Here is a 22444-nt window from a genome sequence, read left to right as displayed (position 1 = left end):
GGGCGCAGCAGGCACTAAAATGGACAAGCCAATGGCTGAGTGTCTGCCCACTATATAAACAGGGAGCAAAGACAGCCAGAGTTGGGTGACCCCTATTTTGGCTGTGGTGAACAGGATCTGATCCCAAGGACTGTTACCTCTGTTCTTGTCTGCTGTGAAGGTAAAGAAATCAAATCACAGAGATTATGAGTTTGTGTAGTTAAAAAAGGAGGAGTGGATATTTGGAGACATGCGGATTCAGGGAACCATTCAAAGATTTAGAAAGGCTAAGAATAACTCTTTGGGGTGTCTTTTTTGCTTTGATGGTGAGTTTTGGACTAAAAGTCCGTGATGAAATCAAAGGATAAATGCACAACTACTATGGGATGTTTGAATCCATATAATGTATCCTGGGAAAAAGAAACCTACTGGGTATCATAAATCACTGGATTGTGTCAGAGTATTCTCACTGGTGTCATTAAATGACAATGGACATGCTATTTTAGCAAATTGGTAGTTACATTGCTGCTGCATTAACTTATATCACTATATTTATGCTGTCTGCAACTGGCTCGGTTTTATTATGATGCTGATTAATGTAGACAGGTGCATCACGGTTGGAGACATGTCGGAGATGAGATGCCTGAAGCCTGTGCATGTCCTGTAGTTGATTTGAACCATTTAAGAGTTACATTATTCAGATGGCTTTGGGGACTTTAAGATAACAAGACAATTGTTCCAAAGTGATGAGTGCATAATAAATGCTACTCTGACAAACCAATTTGGCTCATTACCAAAATGCAACAGTGCAGTTTACTACAGAATGCATTTCATGTGATGTGCTTTATTGCATGCGTCAGTCAGACCATTCATGTAATCAAGGCCAAAAGAAAAAATTGGCAAAAAGTTTCCATGAACATATAATCTTAAGTAAATATATCTTGCTGGACCTGAAGGGAACTATGAGCAGCTGCTCAGACTTCTGTCAGGAGTTCAGCATAGCGACAACTTTGGATTTTCTTTTTAGGGCATTTTTGCCTTTAACTGATAGGATAGCACTAGTTTGAAAGGAGGAGAGAGAGAGGGGATGACATGCATCAAAGGGCAAAGGCTGGAATCCAACCCGCGGCCGCTGCGGTGAGGACACAGCTTCTAAACATGGGGCGCCCGCTCTAGCCACTGAGCCACCAGGCACTCCAGCATAGTGACAACTTTAAGGGATGCACTAGGGGTTTGAACCTGTAGGGTTAGCAGTGGTGCAAGTGTGTGTGTGTGTGTGATACAAACAAGGTGCAGACTGTTTTCAAAGGGTGTATGTGTGTAAAACATGACCAGCAAAAACTTATTCATGTGTATTTATGTGTGAAAATGTAAATGGAACAACTAGGATTATGTGTGCGTTTGCCAACAGAGTTAATACCACTCCTATATGCAGAGGAAATTGTAGAGACAGGGTATACAGGCAAGTACTCTGATGCTAAAAATACTCAGCCAACAAGCACTCCTCCCCCAACTGGACACCTGAGCCATTGAGAATTGAGTGACACTTGTTACCAGGATTCCTCTGCCAACACCACTAAAACTCTGCAGCTGTCTTGCTGAATATCCCATATCTTCAAATGCTGGAGATTTTTTTAAGACATTCAGATCACTTTTGAAGACACTTTCACATGAGGATGAATTGGTTACCTAATCATCTGTTCCAGTTTGCTCATCCTGTGTTTCCCTCTTTTTGCAGTGTTAGAAAGCAATCATGCCTTTCGGAAACACCCACAACAACTTCAAGCTCAACTACAAAGTTGAGGAGGAGTTCCCCGACCTGTCCAAGCACAACAACCATATGGCCAAGTTGCTGACCAAAGAGATTTATGGCAAGCTGAGGGACAAGCAGACACCCAGTGGCTACACCCTGGATGATGTCATCCAGACTGGTGTTGACAACCCTGGTGAGACCACAGATACATCTGGACAAAGAATATTGCATTTTCTAAAAGCATAACATCATTCAGACAAAGAGTTCTACTTCCTGATACAAATATGCACTTGTGATAAACATTCTTAGCCTCACACTGTACAACTGCACTCATCTTCCCTTTCGTCTTCTAACTGCTGCTTTCCCATTCGCTCTCCACCTTTAGGTCACCCCTTCATCATGACTGTTGGCTGCGTCGCCGGTGATGAGGAATCCTATGAGGTCTTCAAGGATCTGCTCGACCCCGTCATCTCCGACCGTCATGGTGGATACAAGCCCACTGACAAGCACAAGACCGACCTGAACTTTGAGAACCTCAAGGTGCAGTACCCCAGTTTTCAAAAGAGAGGAGAAAGCATTCTGCTTCATTAAGTAAAGACTCTGGTAATTATAGAAATCACTTCATAATCAGAGTTCGTCATTTGTTAATAGGGTGGTGACGACTTGGACCCCAACTATGTTCTGTCCAGCCGTGTCCGTACTGGCCGCAGCATCAAGGGATTCACCCTGCCCCCCCACAACAGCCGTGGCGAGCGCAGACACATTGAGAGGCTGTCTGTTGAGGGTAAGTCATTCATAGCTGGAGTACATCAGCATGCTAAGGGTTGGGCAGTAAGCTAGGCCTTTCACAAACATTAGGCTGTCCACCAGAGAAGGAAATGCCATTCAGTCTGCTTAATCTCCATCTGTTTCTCCAGCTCTGACCAGCCTGGATGGTGAATTCAAGGGAAAGTACTACCCCCTGAAGTCCATGACTGATGCCGAGCAGGAGCAGCTGATCAGTGATCACTTCCTGTTTGACAAGCCCGTCTCTCCCCTGCTGACCTGCGCCGGCATGGCCCGTGACTGGCCTGACGCCAGAGGCATCTGGTGAGTATGACCAATAATTATCAGCAGGCCAGCTGTGAAATTATTTCATAACTCTTATCAAGATTTGCACTTTCATTAAGTTTCTGCATCACTTGTGTGTTTTACTGTATGCTGATCCTTCGCTTTCATCTCCATCCAGGCACAACGACAACAAGACCTTCCTGGTCTGGGTTAATGAGGAGGATCACCTGCGCGTCATCTCCATGCAGAAGGGCGGCAACATGAGGGAGGTCTTCAGGCGTTTCTGTGTTGGCCTGCAGAAGGTACACATTAATAAAACAAGCACAAAACAAGCCGTGATTTGACTGAGTGAACGCAGTGTGGCTTACTGCTGGATGTTCCTCTGACTCCTTCTCTTTGTTATCTGCCAGATTGAGGAGATCTTCAAGAAGCACAACCATGGCTTCATGTGGAACGAGCATATTGGCTACATCCTGACCTGCCCCTCCAACCTGGGCACCGGCCTGCGTGGTGGTGTCCATGTCAAGCTGCCCAAGCTGAGCACACACGCCAAGTTTGAGGAGATTCTCACCAGGCTGCGTCTGCAGAAGCGTGGCACAGGTACAAATAGATCTGCGGATCGACCTGGCATGTCCATAAGGATCTCCACTGCAATTCTGGGATGTGTAATCTGTTCCTCATCCCTTGTCCTTTGTCCTCTTTAGGTGGTGTAGACACTGCCTCTGTGGGTGGTGTGTTCGACATCTCCAATGCTGACCGTCTGGGCTCCTCTGAGGTGGAACAGGTCCAGCTGGTGGTTGATGGTGTCAAGCTGATGGTGGAGATGGAGAAGAAGCTGGAGAAGGGAGAGGCCATCGACAGCATGATCCCTGCACAGAAGTAAAGAGGGACAATCTTGTGTATATCTCGTGACCATTCATGTGCAGTCGAGCCAGCTGACGGGCGTGCAGAGGAAACAGCCGCTCACCAAGAGACTCTTGACTCTGCTCACCTTTTTCTTCCTTCCAGCTTTTTCCTTTCCTTTTCCCCCTGCCCTTTTTTTCTCGTTCTCCTGTGTTGGTTGGTAACATCCTGGGATCAGCCTCCACTGAGCCGGGCTCGCCTGGCAGATGTGGCATCACCTACTTTTTCTTATTAAAGTAACAATTATTGAAGCTCTTCATACTGCTCAATAAACAAGTACCCCATGAAACAACTCAATGAATCATTTTGATCTTTTGTGTTGCAGCATGAGAATTAACCTTCACATACTAATACTTACCTTGTCAGATGATCAAAAGCTATTAACCTGTTGAAACTTGGAGCACCATCCCTTTTCTTGTGCTGCTTTCAGATGCCTCTCACAAGTATTTAAACTTTGAACACCCTGCACTTTGGAGTGTTTTTTTTAAAAACATGGTTTAAAAAAAAAAGACAATGAGCAACAAACTACAAAAAAATAGTAGACTTCAAGAATAATTCCTAAAAAGGTGAGGGAAAAATGTCTCAGAACAAAGAAAAAAGTTAATGAAAAACTATATTTGTAATTATCATAATTACATATTTAAATCATTTCACAAAATCATAATTTTTGAGCACCTTTCCAGGTAATTTCTTTCTTTGTATGTGTGTATGTGTGCATTTAATTTTTGTGTTGTTTTTTTAAACTAATTTTTTGGTAATTTTCTTGTACTTTTAACTGATTTCTTGTTAATTTTTGAGTAGTTTCTTCTCTTGCTGCTCATTACCTTCTTCCCATATTTTTTAAAGAAATCGAGGCAGTTTGCTTAGGTTTCAAAAGGTTAACAAATATTCAGATTGTGTGATGTAACTAGAACAACAAGACAGCAAAATGAAGGGAAAAAATGCCAACATCAGTGAATTTTATTAATCTTCAGATCCATGTTCTCCTTAAATACCACAACCACGTGATGACAGTTTACAGTTTGTTTTTGAGGGGAGGAATTTAACAGTAGAGCAGTTTAAAATTACTCATACAGGTCAAACTGAGTGTTTTCTTTAGTCACTTTTGCATATAACATCAACTGTTTCCAAAGTCAGTTTGGAAAAGACAGTGCATGTTAAATACTGAGCCCCCTGGGGTCCTAAAACTGCACCATCTACCAGTGACACACTGTCTCTGCACAGGTTTACACCATTGCTCAACAATCAGCTTCACAAAATCTTTTCAAGACTTTTTCACAGTAGATCCCACCTTAACACTATGTTCATCCATCTTATACTAAGAGTGAGTTGTTTTACACTAACTTATTTGCTTTTTTGGCCCATTTCGCTTCAGTCATTTCCACTGAAAGGCTTTGCAAACAACCTGTTTCATATCTGCGATCAGGAGACAGTGAGATGACATTTCTATGGCTTGAATGCAACCCGGGCTTTCAACATGTTAGGGACTTATTGGGATCAATGAAAAATAAAACCAGACTGCACGTTTTATTCCCAAAAATTGTCCTTGCTGGATCTAAAACATTGTTCTTCCACAATGTGCGCTGTGGTACATTTCATGGTATGTCTAAATACTTTGAAGAGCTCAGAAGCTCTCTTGAGTGTCCTGAACATATCTCCTAGCAAACAAGGTGGAGTGAAGTCACTGTATTTCACCCAAGCCTTCCTATTTGTTTTTGTGAGCGGGGGAACGACCAGGTGCTACATTTAGCACCATTTCTTTGTAACAATTCATGTTAACGATCGTGTATGCATTTAACAAAGCTTCTAATCCTTGGTGTGCAACATGTTTTATTTTTTCCCCAAAACCCAAACTCTGAAGTCATGCAGGATTGCAGGTTGGTTTTGTTCCCCATTGTCACTGACAGATTCTGCTTTAAACTAGAATTACTTCCCTTGCTCTAGCTATAAATAAACCTTGAGCTCTAAGATATATATTATATTCATATACTTTATATACAGCCATCAATGACTGATATAAATCCTGTTTTTTTAAATGATATTATTCTAAAAAATAAATAAAGTACCTGTGCAAATATCCACAAATTGAAGTGTTTCACATTTAAGACATTGGCGCCCTCCAGTGGCTAGTTCTGGGTATTACCTATACAGGTACACTGGAAGGAGCTGATTCAAGTCAAAGCAAAGTGCATTGAGGTCTATATTACCTAATGCTAATATACACCACAATGAGAAACATCCAGGGAGAGGACAAGGACAGACTCCTGGTGTCCATATTGGTGTCTGCTTCTTACCCTGAGGAGGACGGGTCAGCACCCGTGTCCCCTGTCGGGCTCCATGAAACAGCACACGCCAAACAGGACTGAGAAGATGTCAAACATGGTTGTACAACGTGAGAGTGAATGATGGCTGAGTGTTTCCCTGGCAGAAAACAGGGTCTCAACAAAGAGCTGAGGAGAGCCGAATGCTCATTGTGACGGTAGAAAAAAGTCAGTGGTACATACGAAGGTGGTGGACAGCTAAGGTTGGCGTCCCAGTGTAAATGTAGGAAAGTGGGGAGTTTATGATGAGTAGGAAAGGAAATGGGGGTGGGGTAGGGGGTGTGTTTTGGGTCACCAAGAGCAAAGCCACAACTGAGAGGATAGTATTAACAGTAAATCAGCAGCCAAACAACATGATCTCTGTAGCCTACGTAAATATCACAATACGTTATTCACTAAAAACAGGGAGGGAGAATAGAAAGCTTTCTCAGTTTTTTCTCTCTTTTTTTTTTTTTTTTTTTTTTACATTAAATATGCACTGTATGAAGGCGCTGGGGGTTGTTCACTTTAAAGGCAACTGGACTAACAAGAAGAAAACACTGTGCACACTGCCTTCATTGTGCCTTTCCAGATTCAGAATCTTCCCCCCTGATCACCACAGCCCACAGTCATCGAGAATGGACACACCAGTTTATAGACTGTGTCACAAAAAGGAGAGGGTGCACATGTAGAAGTGCATGTTTCTGTGTGTGTGTGTGTGTGTGTGCGTGTGTGTGTGTGTGTGTGTGTGTGTGTGTGTGTGTGTAAAGGTGACTGTCATTGGAGAGTTTTCGCTGCTTTTGGTGTTTCCCATCGACAAACTGAGATGAGGCGAGATCACATGGCACAGAATAGAACCAAAGAATTGCATTGCACTGAACGGAAAACTACAGTATCTCTGTGATTTTGCTGTGGGAGAACTGACAGAACCACATTTGTCGCTCGATTTAATCACCTTGAAACATTTCAACAGTTGAGGGCCTCCAGTTGGAAAGATATTCTCAAGCATGTCTGCTGTCATGTCTTCAGTAGATGCTGAAGAGAAAAGGTGAAGGGATGAAACAGGGTGAGAGGTTGGAAAATTCAAATGCTTTGAACACATTTTACTATGACCAGAGCTGACAAGCAGTGAATCCAGCCAACCACAGAGCAACATGTCTGCAGGCCTAACTGTTCATTCATTAAAAGAGGCAGCACAGAAAAAGTATTCTATAACACTGGTATGACACCTAACCCCAACATTTTTATATTTAACTAAATTAGCTGTATTGACTTAATTTTAGGGCTGTCAGCATTAACGTGTTAATTTCGATGTGATCAAGGTTCATACAAATACCCTCTTCCCACCAAAATTAGCACATGTACATGGGTTTTTCAAACATGGGTAAATATAGGCGATCAACTGTATTCCCACTGCCAGTAGGCATACCACTGCAGCACACGAGTCTGACGTTTTGCCAGCTTTTGTGTTTGTGTGTGTGTGTGTTGTTTTGTTGGTGTGTTCGTTTGACATCAAAGATAGTAGGAAAAGTTAAACATTAGGAAAAGAGGTCTTTGAAGACTTTCAGTGGTTACTTGTCTTTGTATATCTCTTACTGATTCAGTCTCTCTTTCAAATTTGGTGCGGACTAATTTGGATTGGTGTTTGAATGCTGCTCCAGAAGAGACAGACTGTCATTTGTGACGGTACATCATTGCATGTAGTCGGTCAAGCTGAAATTACAGCGTTCACCCAGGTGTTGTGTTTCCATCAATGCCGATCGGAGCTGGAGGTGATAAAAACCCGTCTACTGCAGAGTCATTTGACCCAGGTGTGAAAGCCGATTGTACCCATTTGCATTCTATTAAAAAGCCAGATGTTAGCGGGTGTTAGTGTTGTTTTTGTGCCATCGGAATGAGACCATAGCCTGATTTTTTTTTTTTTTTGTGATTTGGTTTGCCTGCTAACATTTCTGTGGCGGAATAACGCTTCAAAGTTCGGCTAAATTTTGCCAATGGAAAAACAGCATGGCCATATAACAGGGGTGAAATGGCCATAACCTTTGTTCTCAAGATATCTGAGTAAAAATGGGTTCCGTGGGTACCCATGAGTCTCTCCTTCACAGACATGCCCACTTTATGCTAGTCCCATGCAGTTTTTTTGCTGTCACTGGATGACTTATCAAGACATCTGGTGAGAATTGCTTCACCTTGTTAAAATGGACTTCAAAACTGCTTTTTAAAGTAAAATAATGGAATTAGAAACAGATGATTAAAAAATGTGATTAACTGCGATACACTAGTGAAATTCTGAAAATAATTGCAACTTTAAAAAATGTATCTTTTGACAGCCCAACTAAATTTAGATATTGGTGTAGCACGAATCTTAAATGGTGAATGGAGCCTTCACCAAAATGTTCTCTTCTTATTTGTATCAAAATGTTGTAAACCATGGGGATTGTTTCTAAATATTATGGTATAATGTAATATTATTACATTTTTAATTTCTTGCTATCCTTTGTAGATAAAAACGATGTAAACGAATGTGACTGAGAGGCAACAACTCTGTCAGTTCGTGAAGCAGAAGATGTCATTAGCTATTTGTATTCCAGGTCAGCCTCTGATTGGCTGATTCAAAGGCCTGTCAGCTCTGCTCCCACTGACCTTAATCCAGTGCAGTCATTACTGCTGTATGTTCACGAGTCAAAGCAATGCAACCCTCTGCGGCTGCTCGTCTGATCACTGAGTCGAACCATATCCACATTTGTGCACGTTACTGTCCCCAGATGATGAGAGGTCAGCAGATAATCATGTCATCGGTAAGGAAAAAAAAAAAAGGTGTATGTAAAGGTGAGATATAAAAGAACAATTTTAAAAAAGGACTGGCTGGTTGATGATGTTCGTTACACAAGAGATGATGTTTTTCCTGTTGTGGTGAAAGTGACAGTGGGTAAAAACAATGATCAGAGCAATAAATAACAAAATTAAGAGTCATTATGGCTAGAGTAGCAATAAAAAAGATTCAACGAGATTCTGTCTGATCCAGGTCCAGTGGGTGCAGTCGCTCAGTGAACATGTTGGCTGAGCTGGGTGGGGTGATTGGGTGGAGGAGGGTGCCTCAGTCTGTGTGACTTTACAGGTCAGGTGTGCGTGTATCTGTGTGTGTGTGTGTGTGTGTGTGTGTGTGTGTGTGCGTGTGTGTGCAGGGGGGGTAGTCATGAAAAAGACAGAAGGAAAAGTCTGTTTTCTCGGGTCCAGCCCCTCGCCCCTTCTCGATTTTTTTTTCTTCAATTATTTCCACCCCCTCTCCGTTTTGTGCACACACATCAACACTCACTCACACAGAAACACACGCGTACACAAACACATCCTCTGTTCAAAGTTCAAGGTCCTTAGAGATTTGGGTGGCAATGTCCCGAAAAGCTAGCGGTGTCCCCCAGAGTCGCGTGTAGCGCACCCCATTAGAAGTCTCGGAGGTGCCCGTGGAAAGATGGCACACCTCGGCCTCAAAAGCCACGCGGCCCCCTGCCACGCCGTGGGTGCAGGAGAGCAGAAATGGGCCGGCATGGTGGACCTGGCAGCCACATCCGAGCGCCGCCTCCCGCAGAGCCAGAACCACCTCCGCAGGGTCCCGCCGCCCACCGCCTCTCAGATCCCAGCCACGTCCGACGGCCCGGGGCTCGGACGCTTTTTGATACCCAGGTAGATGGCAACTAAGGAGATGGGGGACAAACCGAAAATGTTAAGGCACCGGGCCATAACTGCTTCTACTATATAACAGATAAATTATCATCTCTTTTCTGTGGATGCAGCTGGAACATTTGAACTGACCTTGTGACCGCAAATCTCCTGATTCCCTCAGATTCATTTGTGACCCTGCACGACAAACAGACAGAGTCAGAGGTGATCCACCAGAATACAATGAGCCTTTTGACTAACTAACAACTCACAGATGAGATGGCATTCAAGTAGTGGATATCATACAGTGAGACAACAACAACAACAACAACAAGCACGTGATGTGCAGAACAGTGTGTCTTCACCTCACATTAATGCACTCTTTGATACTCTGTTTTCTCATTTTCAACTTTTAAAGCATGCAGATAAACCTTTGACTTTCAATCACTTGTGTTGGTGGTTCAATACATTTCCATCCATTCTGTCCAACAACACATGGGATACACTTTCATTGACTTTCAACCACAAATACAAACTGACAACACATTTTCTAGCGGTACATTTATGCATATGATCATAAAGACTACAGAGAGTCTGCACAGACAGTGACGCTGATCCTGAGACTGAAATAGGCTTGGGCAGTATGTAATATCTCATACATTCAAACCTTCCTGAAATTTCACCGGGGTATACGGTAAAAGGAGGTTTAAGACTATGGTGCAAACCAATCCACCCTAAACCCCTGGACGGTGAGTGCACTACCTACTTTCAGCTTTTCAGACTAATAAATACAAAGAGGGAAAAGTACAGGAAAAGTAATATTCTTACACCTATTTTCCTTATTAAACAGAGATACAACTTTACGTCTTTTGATTTAAACTTTCTCTCAGTCACTGAAGCCTGACGAGACTTGATTGCCTCATTAACTCATCATAAAACACACTTCAGTCAAACTTGACAGACACAAAATAAAACTCACCTAAACCGTCTTGTTACTCTTTATAGTGATCTAGTTAATAAGTCCACTGTTCAAAAAATCACCAGCTCTGGTTTGGTTGAAACAAATCCTTAATTCTTCACGTTAGAATGAAAAACATGCTGTTACTCCCCATACTCTCGCTCTGCCTGCCTGCTGTTTACAGTCCTGTAACTTCTCCCTCCACCACTAGGTGTCACTGTGTCTTTCAGCTCAGTTACCTGTTCCACCAGTAAAGACCGGAGAGTAAGCTCTGGTGGTGCGTGCTGTGCACTACATACAATGAGCTTAATAGAAAGAGGAGCACCTGTATTTATGATGGTATTAAAAATCATACCTTCAGGGTTTATTAATACCCTGGTATACTGTAATACCGTGATACTGCCCAAGCCTACAGTGAAACTTCAAAACAAAAACCTAATGAATCTTCCTTGACTGCAACCATGCTTGAAACCAAGTGTGTGGGACCTTGACAGTATGAGGATGATGAGCAAGTCATGCAGACAAGCAGTAACTGATGCGAGGTATGCAGAAGTCAGGCAGACAGATGGGGCAGCAAAGGCAGACAAGAAAGAAGCAAGAGACACGGGAACTTACTAACTGTTTTTGATCCTTGTGGAAGAGTACAACCCGAGACTGATTTGTTTGAGCCCTGGCGCTTGGACGGGTCAAGGTTGACCCTGATGCCATGACGGGGGAGAGTACAACAAGATAAAGATGGAGAAAAAGAGGGAATAGGAGGTAACAGCAGGGGGTGGGGTTGGAGGATAAAAGAGAATATAATTGAATCACAGGAGAGCAAGTGGTGGAAAAGAGCGCAGCGCAGGAACTGATTGGCAAGGATAAAGCTGAGGTTTGATAAGATTAGACATGTGTGATTATGACGACTGGGAGGGAGCGGGGAGCAGAGGATAATCCAGGGCCACAGAAGGGCTTGCCAAAAGGCCTGGGTGAATACAATGTTGCGATAAGCATGGATCCATATCCAGGCTGTGCTCAAGCTGACAGGAGGAACTTCACAACAGTGCTCCATGATTTCACATGATAGATTTCCTGGTTTGAGGACACATTTTACATTTGAGCAGCTGAAACAACAGATTAAGTCACAAATCTGCAAAACTTTAAATGTAACAAAAAAAAGCCCTGCGAATATGAGAGTCATTTGACCTTTTCCCAATGATGGAATCATTGATGTGTAATAATAACTAGATACCAAGACAGCGCCTATGCAGTCCAATAGAGTTGCTCACCTGGCGCATATGCCAAAAAAGTTTCTAACTTCCGGCTTTAATACTCAAATACTAGGAATGCTCCCCACTGCATATTTGCATTAGTGTTTCTCCTGCTGGCCCCGCCCATGAGTTTTCATTCTGCTCAAAGACCACACGTTGTGATGACATCACCGATTTTGAAGTCCCCTTACCAGCTGAGACATTAAAGGGATGAACACATGAATGCATCAGTAAATATAATCCAATATGTGATATACCTTTGCCTTACAGCTTTTTCAATATTTTTACTTTTTGTACTTTAAAGGGATATTTCAGAATTTTTTAAGTGGGGCTGTGTGAGATACACATGTAAAGTCAGTGTATTACATACAGTAGCTGGAAGTTGGAGTGCTCTTGGTTTTGCAGAAACAGACGGGGTGCACACCCGACATCGACACCGATATCAAATTAGTTTTAACCCCCTTAAAAACACCTACCTAAAACATACAATATCAGTCTTAGTGGACGCTGTATTAAGTGTTTTCAACATGAAGTATCATTTCAGTCGGATCGTGTAACAGCAGCTAACAGCACTTTCTGGCCCAAACAGCTGACCGGCGGTTGATTAGAAATGCAGTGCCAAAGAAAAAAGCTGTGACGGCAAGGTAAAGCTGTGAAATACTCTAAATACAGTGTCCACTTAGACAGACATTGTTTTTTTTTTAATGTTTTGATATCAACCTTTATGGGGTGTGCGCCTGTTTTTACAAACCAGGCGCACGGTGACCAACAGCTACTGTATTGTAATACACTGACTATAGTTATAAGTCTCACTTCAAAAATACCAAACTATCCCTCTAAGTATATTTTGATGCAAACACTTTTGTACTTAAGTAAAATCTTGAATGCAGGACTTTAACTTGTAACAGAGCATTTTTCCACTGTGGCATTACTTAATGCTTACTTAATTGCTTAATTTAGGTAGAATATCTGAGTACTTCGTCCACTACTGCCTTTTCTTAAGGATAAAATAAAAACATGGGAATTGGAAAAATAAGCATTGCAGAGTTGACTCTGGTGAGAAGGATTTTAGCGACTGATGACTATGGCTTTATAAAACAGTATCTTCGCTAAATGACAGAAAGCCCCTCCCTTTAATTTCAAAGTGTTAAAAAAAAACCCCAATGACTTGAAAAATAGTAACAGAAAAATTCCCCTCGAAAACTAGAATTGTGTGTGTATGCCTCTGAGTAGTCAAGTTGCAGTGACAGTTTACATTCACGTCTGTCCAAACTCATACAGCATATAGCAAAGACAGCTGACAGTAGAATGAACGAATGAATTCTTGAGATATGGCCAAAAACATGGTTGGTGTGGTAACAGCGAGCCTGAACTCTGACTATCAAAATCTCATCAGTTCATCGTTGAGTCCAAGTTTGTGCCATACTGGAAGACATCCCTTCCAGGCCTTCTTGAGATAGGACATTCATGAGAATGGGTCGTACAGATGTAGGGACATACATATGTATGGACAGACAACCCCAAAATATTGTGACCCCAGCAACTGCTATCACCAGCGCAGGGATATAAACACTCCCAATTTCTAATCCTAATTTTTAATTCCAGTAATATTATTATGACATCATACGTATCTGAATAGTTTGGCATTTTGGAAAATATATTTTTTTCTCCCTGAGATTTAGGTCACATTTAGACAAGAACTGAAATGACTTTTCTCTGTGTTTAAAAAACCCGTGTTCATATGATAACATGATAACACTGTGAAAACGATCTGTGTCTACACGGTTCAATCCCTGGCTCCTCCAGTCCACATGCTGACTCGTCCTTGGGACTGAACTGGCCACCAGTGTATGACTGAGTGTGTGTGACACGTGGTGTTACAGTGTTAGACTAGAGAGGCGCTATATCAGTGCAGGTCCGTTGAGAGTGTGGCATGCGTCTACCTGCGAGTAAGTTTGGAGGTCAGCTTGGTGAAGAGGTTGGAGGTTGCCCTGGTGCGGGCGTGGGGCAGAGGGCTGGCGTCATGGTGGGACAAAGTGGGTGAAGTGGGTGGAGCTGAGTAGACTGGGGGCCCACGGTCCCTAAGCTGTCCCCCGTGAAAGGTGCTGCGAATGGTGGAGCCTCGGGTCAGGCGGCATCGGTCCGAAGAGGAAGAGGAGGCAGCTCCAGCCCCAGAGATGCTGAGTGTGGAGGGAGATGCTGCAGGCAGGCGGTGGCCCAGAGAGCTGCAGAGGAGAGACAGAAAGGTTGGGTGTTAACCGCCCAAGGCTTTTTTTATTGTCTTTCATTTTTTTTCCTTTTTTTTTTTTTTAACCTGTTCAGAACCAAATTATGTTCCAATGCTGGATTTCTACTCTAAATGCACTCTTAAAGATATTGGATTTTTTTTCCCCGTTTATTATTGAAATGAGAGATTATTTATTTTCAAGAAAAATTAACATATCAGTGAAAAAAGTGATGTTTTAAACACATTTCATATATATATATTGAGTTGTTTTGTCATTGTGGCCCAAAATATTCTCAGTTTCTAAAGTCTCTCCTAAAAATAGTATGTGGAAAACTTTGACAGATGAATCGTCTGTGAGCATATTTAATAAAATGGATTATAAGCTGATTGTATCATTAGAAGATCAAATTACTATTATACACTTTAAACTCTATTTCCCCTGTTTATTTTCCTGAGTAAAGTAATATAACATCTTATCTTTATTTGAAAATCAGTTTCAAGACAAACTATGTACTTTACTATGTACTATGTTATGTTACAGGGATGTGTCACTTCCTCTTTGCCTCACAGTCAGCCATGCTTGTTAATAAGGGGGGTGTGGCTCTACTGCAGCCCACTTTAGACGATGACGAACAGTGTGATTGGCTAATGGACATCCCATCAAATACCTCTGTGCATTTAGGTAGTGTCAGATGATAGTAACTGTAGATCTACACATCCTAGAAAAGTTATGTCCATTGGTTTGGACAGGGGATCTGAGTGGGTTAAATGCATACACTTTGTTTGGATAAACTCCTCATTATCGTACCTTTTGCTTGCATGGTGCAATTTATCATTTAATTTCATAAAACCCTTTAAATAAAAAGCAAAACATTTTTTCATTGCTTTCCTCTGGACCCTCCCCACACCAGTCCTGGCATCAGCAACACAACGTGGTATCTCTCTATACACCACTGTCTTAAAGCTGTTGGCTTCTATTGAGCTACAGCTATGTTGGCTTCATGATGGAAGAAATATGTCTAAAGTTGTCTGATTTTGAAGAAGTGTACATAATGTCAGTAGAAATGGAGAAGCTGAAGCAGCGAGCTTCCAAGAGACAAAATGTACTTGGAAATTCTTCTTCAGATTTTCACACATTCTCCAACAGAGAACAACCAAACTGAAGGGGACAACAGCTACCTCTTGAAATAAATATCCAGAAAACTGAGCAGCCATCGTGCACCAACCATTTAAAGTAACTGTATCATTTTATCCGTTATGTTATTGCTTTTACAACATATCCATGACAAAAGCTGATGTGGCTCCATCAAGCAGTTACCTGCTCAATCTACCTATTAAAGATCTGACAAACATTAAAACCCTGTAAAACCCTGCATGCTAAGAGAGGGTCTCCTCGGGGGTTGCCCTTTCCTCCATGCATGCGTGGCGGCCAAATCTTCTTGTGTCTTCCTGACAGAGGCTTTCATAAATCAACTTATTATCCAGTTTAAGGCTTTTTTAAACATTATACATTTTAGATCATGGTTGTTTTAACTACAACTTTTCAATGGAGTGTGGGGGTTACTTCCCAGTCCACAGGAAAGCCAACGCAACAGTCCTCATCCCGACCATCGACCTTTCCTGAAGGAGGTCGTGATAAGACGCTCTGGAAGTTTTCCTGGCCCTTTGTCACTGCTGCACCATGACATCCACCTAGTCCTCCTCCCCACCCTCTACCACCTTTATCTCCTTGTCCACAGTAATAATTGGAGACTCTATCATCAGAAACATCCATTTCTTTAATGCTGCCACCCACTGATTTCCCAGAGCGATGGTCCCGGTCATCGTGGAGAAGCTCCCAGGCCTGCTACGTTCGCTCCTGTCCTCTGTCCGCCGTATACAGTTATTGTCCATGTTGGCTCCAACGACACTGCGCGTCAGCAGTCTGAGCTGACCAAGAAGGATTTTAAGGACCTTATTCACTTTTCAAAGGGCTGTGGAAAGTCTGCTTTTATTTCTGGTCCCCTTCCCACACTGTCCCACAGCGCTGGTTGTTTCAGCAGAATCTTAAACCTTAGCACTTGGCTTCAAACTGCTTGTAGAGCTAACGACATTTGTTTTATTGACAATTTTAATTTGTTTTGGAACCGTTCCTTCCTCTTCAGAATTGATGGAGTCCACCCAAACAGGCTGGGCAGCCAGATGTTAGCGACTAACTTGCAACACGCTGTACAGTCTTCATCACGTGACTGACTGTTTATTTCCCATACACACACCCCGGAACCTTCCACTCATTCGCCGGTTTCACGCCAGGCCACTGCTCCAAGCACTGTCCCTCCCTGAAATCAATCTCCCAAATATAATTCATCCCACCGGTATACACCACAGTCTCAACCAGTCTCAGTTCCCACATATTTTCCTAATATCCCTACTATTACTAGACCCAGGACCCAAAATAAAAGACCTGGTGGTGTTAATCCTCAGAATGTCCTACTCTGCTCACTGCTTCCCATTTTAACTAAAGCACCTGAATTGTTAATGCAGTTAATATTAATGTAATTGTTAATGTGAGGTCAGTCTCTAAGAAAACCTTTATTTCAACAGTGCGTCAGCAGTGCATCCTCATCAACAGGCTAAAAGTGTGAGTGGGTATCACTAGAACTGCTCTGGACTGGCTTGCTTCATACATTACCAACAGGACATTTTTTGTTTCCGTGGGAGACAAAATCAAGAGCTGCTCATCAAGAACTGCTCAGCCTAAACATGCAATACCACAAGGATCGATTTTGGGACCTCTTCTGTTCACCCTGTACATGTTACCCCTGGGAGAGATAATATGCCATCACATCTCCTTCCACATTCATGCAGATGATACACAGCTGTACTTGTCCTTTAAACCCTCCGACACCAGCATATTAGCTTCTCTTCATCATTGTCTGTCTGATATTAAAAATTGGATGTCCCAAAACCTCCTAAAATTTAACCCTGACAAAACAGAAATCCTAATTATTGGCCCTGAACACATTGCAAAACAAATTCAGCCAATCCTCAGCCTACTCACTCCTAACATAACTTCAGTTACCAAAAACCTGGGTGTCATCATGGACAATAACCTGAACCTGGAGCAACATGTGAAAAAAGTAATCCAATCCTGTTTTTACCACCTAAGGAATATATCCAAAATTAGACCACTTCTATCATTCAGCAACACAGAAAAAATAATACACGTGCTTATATCACCCCCCATTATTGTAACGTTTTGTTTACCTGCCAAAACAACAGAGCTACAGAACAGCTCCAAATTGTTCAAAATTCAGTGCCTAAACTGTCAAAGAAAACAAAACGGTCCTTGCATATCACACCTGTTCTGACTTCATAGCATTGGCTTCCAGTCTCTTTTAGAATACATTTTAAGGTACTTTATTAACATACAAGGCTCTGAATGATCTGGCAACAGAGTAAATCACTGAGCTCCTCACACTGTCCTATCCAAACAGGCCCCTCAGGTCTGCTAGCCTGGGCCTTTTTACTATTTTTATAGTAAGGCTTTTCCTAATAGTTGATGGACTTTAATAATCTTACGGTTCTTTTTCATTTATTATTGTTAATGTTTCCTCTTATTGAATTGTTGCATACATGTGTATGTCTTTGTGTGTATATACGTATGTGTGTACATTTATGCATGTTTCATAATTACTGTTTTTGTGTTTTTCCTCTGGACAGCACTTTGAGCTTTTGCTTGAAAAGTGCTCTACAAAAAAAGTTTTTTATTATTATTATTATTATTGTTATTATTATTATTGAAACGCCCAGCACAGCGCTGACAGTACCTGTTGTCTTTGCCATTCTGCAGAAGAGAGTGTCTGTCAGTTCCCGAGCGGTCAGTGCACACATATGTGTTCCTGCGTGTCATGGCGCTCCCAGGGATGTTATTCTGCACAGAGGGGAAGAAGGTAAGAGGCAGATCCCAACAGTCACTTTGATATTCAGTGGAACTAAATCTACCACATGCTGTTGCAATATCACATTCAGTGTTAAAAAAGGGACACTAGCAGTATAAATGTTACAAATTACTTGAAGTTTTAACTTTGTAGAAACAGAAATATCTCTTTTTGGTTTTATATAGGAAGTGGACTGGACCGGAAGTTGTCAGAAATTGCCTAACCTCATTTTCTGTGTTTAACTGTTTTCTACTGCCAATTGTACTCCTCATGTAAATGTTAAGCTTTTCACAAAATACACAAAATAACTTGTTAATATTGTACGAACAATCATCACATTGCAAAGCATGATTTCTATTTGAACCCCATCTTCAAAGAAAAGATAGTGTTAACTGTTAAAGACTGTACAACTGTCAACAAAACATACAGTGAAAATGAGTCATGGAAACAGAGCTGTAGATTTTTAATAAAAGTAGCAGTCTGAACTGCATGATTTGATTTTGTACATAATGAGAGGAAGCCATGAATATAAATCTGTTCTAACAGCTGTGTAACATCAGTCAAGCTTTATTCTGCACTGCACAACTGATCTGGTGAAAGAGAACCACAATTTTTAAAGATGAACCTCACTGAATTGTAAAAATCAAAACTATCAATGCCTCTGTGTTATTTGTTTACCTGTAACTAAAAACAGAATGCAGTAATTTGCAAATGCTTTTTAAAATACAGTCCAAAAATAAGATTTAATGTTCAAACTGATAAACTTAAGTGTTTTGGGGTTTTTTTGTTAATGTATACTCGATAAGATAATGATAATGTTTACCCCCGTGTAACATTACCTTTTCTTTTAACAGCACTCAGTAAGTGTTTGAGAACTGAAGACACTGGCTGTTTAAGTTTTTTCGGAGTGAAATTCGTTTCCATTCTTGCTTGATATATGACTTCAGTTGCTCAGCAGTCTGGAGTCCCTGCTGTTTTGCTGTGCGCTTCATAATGTGCCCCACATGTTTTATGGGAGTCAGGTCTGGACTGCAGCAGGTCAGTCTAGTATCTGAACTCTTTTACTATGAAGCCATGCTGTTGAAACACCTGCACTATTCCTCTCATAGTCTTTCTGGAATAGGCAAGGACATCCCTGAAAAAGACGCTGTCTGTATGGCAGCATATGTTGCTCCAAAACCTGTATGTACCTTTCAGCTTTCATGGTCCTTTCACAGATGTGACGTTACCCATGATGCCATGGGCACTTACACCCCTCCATACCATCACAACTGCTGGCTTTGAACTTTGAGCTAACAATCTGGATGATCCTTTTCCTCTTAAGCCCAGAGGACACGACATCCATGATTTTCAAGAACAATTTGAAATGAGAACTTGTCAGATCACAGCACAATTTTCCACTTTGTGTCAGTCCGTCTCAGATGAGCTCATGTCCAGAGAAGTTGGCCATGATTCTCGATGTTGTTGATATCTGGCTTTGCATGGTAGAGTCTGAACTTGCATTTGTAGATGCAGAGATGAACTGTGTTTACTGACAATGGTTTTCTAAAGTGTTCCTCAGTAATATCCTTTATACTGTCACATTGGTATTAATACAGCATGCCTAAGGGGTAAAAGGTCACAATATTGGTTTTCAACCTCAACCCTTACATTCAGAGATTTCTCCAGATTCTCTGACTCTTTTGATGATATTATGTATTGTAGATGGTGAAATCTCAAACTCTTTGCAACTGTGCTTTGAGAAACATTGCTCATAAACCCTTTGTCTGTTTGCCCACAGTTTTACACAGAGTGACTGTCCTTGTTTCTGAGCAACTGAGCCTTTTGAGGATGCCTCTTCCATATCCAATCATGATTTTTTATGTGTTACCACTAACCTGCTTACCTATGGAATGGAGTGTTCCACATGGGTGCTTTCGAGGTCTTAAAGGAATTGCAAATCATTACATACTGTTTACATGTTATAGAATGTCCCACATTTTATGAAATTGGGGTTGTACATTTTTACTAATCTGATGGTTGGAAGTCCATCTGCTTTGCAATGAGTTCCTGCTCACAGTCTACTCATAACAATCACCTGGATTACTTTGATACTGAAGAAAAAGTGTGACTATGAGCCAATAACAGAAATCAGAAGCAGCATTTTTCATCTATGATTTCTGTGTGGATCTATGGACTTTTGTCCTGAGATCACTGTAGCAGGGCTGATGAGTTCAGATGATTGTAGCAGAGTGTGAATGATGTTAACTGAGGAATGACTGGTAACAGATGAACGGTCTACTCTCTGCTTGAGGAGGATGTGTGTAACTCACTGTGGTCGCTGTCATGTCTTTGCGGCGGTCTGGGATCTCAGACTTATTGGGGTTGTTGGCACTGCTGACCATGGGGCTGGAGGGAGGGAGGCTGTGGCTCCCCATCACGCTGCAACTGGCCTTACGTGAAGGCATCCGTCCCTCCCGCAGCTCACGGTCGCCTGTGCTGGTGGGACTCCGTTTGGGGTGCATGACGGGCATGGAGGGCCCGCCTTTGTTGTGGAGGACAGCAGAGCACAGACACAGAGACTCGTATAAGGAATATTCTGCATATATAGTGGCTTACGCAGAGTACAACTCTTCACATCCCTATGTTATAAACTATAACCCAAAATAAGCTCCTCTACCAAGAGGATACTTTTCATCCAGATTAACAGTGAATGTCATGTTTTCTTGATAGTTTAACCCCTTGAAACCTGAGCAAATTGGCTTGATTTCTTTCAAGGCAACTTAAAAATAAATAACCCAAATACCATGTGTAAAAACTACAAGAAAATTACCGGAAATGTAGAAAAAAGAAAAACAAAGTAGAAAAAACTCCAAGCAAACCTGAAAAAAGTGCTTAAAAATTCTGTACCATAATTGTACACAGGAAATTATGGTAAATACAAATATAGCTCTTGCCTTGCTTTTTACCCTAAACATTTTTCTGTAGCTTCTTTATCAACTAATTTTCAAAATCTACTAATTTTTTGCAATTTGTGCAAAATTTCTTACCAATTGCTCATAGCTTTTTCTCTCATGTTTTTGAAATAAATCAAACCAATTTTCTATAGGGTCCAAAAGTTTAAATACTTATAAAAGGCATCTGAAAAGAAAAGTGATGTCGCTCCAAGTTTCGAAGGGTTAAGCTCCATATTGCACATTATCACTGTATAAGTGTTTCATAACTCATGAGAGAATGTCTTTATGATATCTCTCTTCAGGTGCAAGATAAAATCTGTGTTGAGTTACTTCAGGTTCCAGGTTTCGTAAAAGCAGGGCTCCACTAAAGATGAACGGCGAAGACGTTAGAGAAGAGACTCACAGAAGTCACTGTGTCGTCGCTGCCTGTGGTAGGTGGAGGCACTGCGCTGGGTCTTGCTGTGTGAGGAGGAGGTGGAGGAGGAAGAGGAGCCAGTGGCTGAGGAGTGCTTGTTGGTCCCGTTGGTGATGGGGCTGGGTCGTACCCTCGCCAGGGACAGGCTACTAGCTGTGCGAGCCTCACTGCCCTCCTGTAACAGCACAGTTATGGAGGACAGAAAGGGATCAGAAAGAGTGACCTGATGTGGTGTTTCACAGCAGGAAGGATGGATGGATCATAGAGTGTACCAGGGGTTTGAGACCCCCCAAAACAAAGACAACAATAGCTTAAAATTATGTGTTTTTTCTTTACATAATCATCTCTGCCTTTCTGGGTTTTCCCTGCATGTCTCTTTTTCTTGCAATGTATGACGTTGTTGTCTTTAATAAGTGCTAAATAAATCAAATCAAAGTTATGAATCTCAGCTCAGATACGAGAAGTTGGGTATAAGCAGCAAACTCTGGGGCTGAAGAACGAAGCCAATATAGAAGTGCCAAAAACTGTAGTTCTCTAAAAATGCCACTTGAGGCTGGCTCCAACACAGAGTCAATTTCCATGTTAGAATGTCCAACTTTACAGCAGAAATACACAAAAATATGTCTAAATGAATTTTTCATATAACCTGTCACCTTGATTCTCTTTCTGGGACCTGTATTAGCATAATTGGATTAGTTTAAACAGAAAAAACGCTCTTTTTTAAAGTTATAACTGCATACATTCTGGATTCTAACATTATATATTTATTTTATTAGCCTACATATGCATTTCTCTATCATTGTTGTTCATCTCTTTTTGTTGGTGGTTATCTGTATGATTTATTTTGTTCACTTAAACAATATATATTGCTATTATTAACATGTGACTGGTCATCAGTCCCTTGAATGCACTGTAATTCATCATTGCAGCTTCTGCCAGCTGTCACCCAACTGTCAAGATGTGAGGAATCTGCAGCTGCGCAGAGGATTGTGGGTAAGAATAGCCAGAAAAGCATGCTGGCTTGCATACTGCAAAATGCGGCCGGATGTAGTAGGACATCCTGGTATTTTTGGCATACTGCATTTCACATACTTCG

General features: G+C 41.7%; 2 protein-coding genes across 2 annotated transcripts in view; one reads left to right on the top strand and one right to left on the bottom strand.

Moving 5' to 3' along the window:
* Positions 1 to 85: 85 nt before the first annotated feature.
* Positions 86 to 3977, top strand: ckma (creatine kinase, muscle a). The gene is made up of 8 exons (XM_042499449.1): positions 86 to 160; positions 1718 to 1925; positions 2118 to 2272; positions 2384 to 2516; positions 2650 to 2821; positions 2961 to 3084; positions 3193 to 3382; positions 3487 to 3977. Exons 2-8 carry the CDS (start codon positions 1733 to 1735, stop codon positions 3663 to 3665), a joined length of 1146 nt encoding a protein of 381 aa, XP_042355383.1. The 5' UTR covers positions 86 to 160; positions 1718 to 1732; the 3' UTR covers positions 3666 to 3977.
* A 4343-nt stretch (positions 3978 to 8320) lies between these two features.
* mark4a (MAP/microtubule affinity-regulating kinase 4a) overlaps positions 8321 to 22444 on the bottom strand; it is a 42218-nt gene continuing 28094 nt past the window's right edge. Inside the window, exons 12-17 of the mRNA XM_042499366.1 lie at positions 21337 to 21523; positions 20310 to 20521; positions 17887 to 17990; positions 13794 to 14075; positions 9796 to 9840; positions 8321 to 9677 (exon numbers count right to left, since the gene is read on the bottom strand). Of these exons, the coding sequence (XP_042355300.1) occupies positions 9341 to 9677; positions 9796 to 9840; positions 13794 to 14075; positions 17887 to 17990; positions 20310 to 20521; positions 21337 to 21523 (1167 nt within the window). The 3' untranslated portion in view covers positions 8321 to 9340. The remainder of the gene's footprint in view (positions 9678 to 9795; positions 9841 to 13793; positions 14076 to 17886; positions 17991 to 20309; positions 20522 to 21336; positions 21524 to 22444) is intronic.

This window comes from Plectropomus leopardus, chromosome 13, assembly GCF_008729295.1.
Source record: "Plectropomus leopardus isolate mb chromosome 13, YSFRI_Pleo_2.0, whole genome shotgun sequence".
NCBI classification, from domain to species: Eukaryota; Metazoa; Chordata; class Actinopteri; order Perciformes; family Serranidae; genus Plectropomus; species Plectropomus leopardus.
Note: the sequence above shows the minus strand (reverse complement) of the source record. Positions and strands in the feature narration are given on the sequence as shown.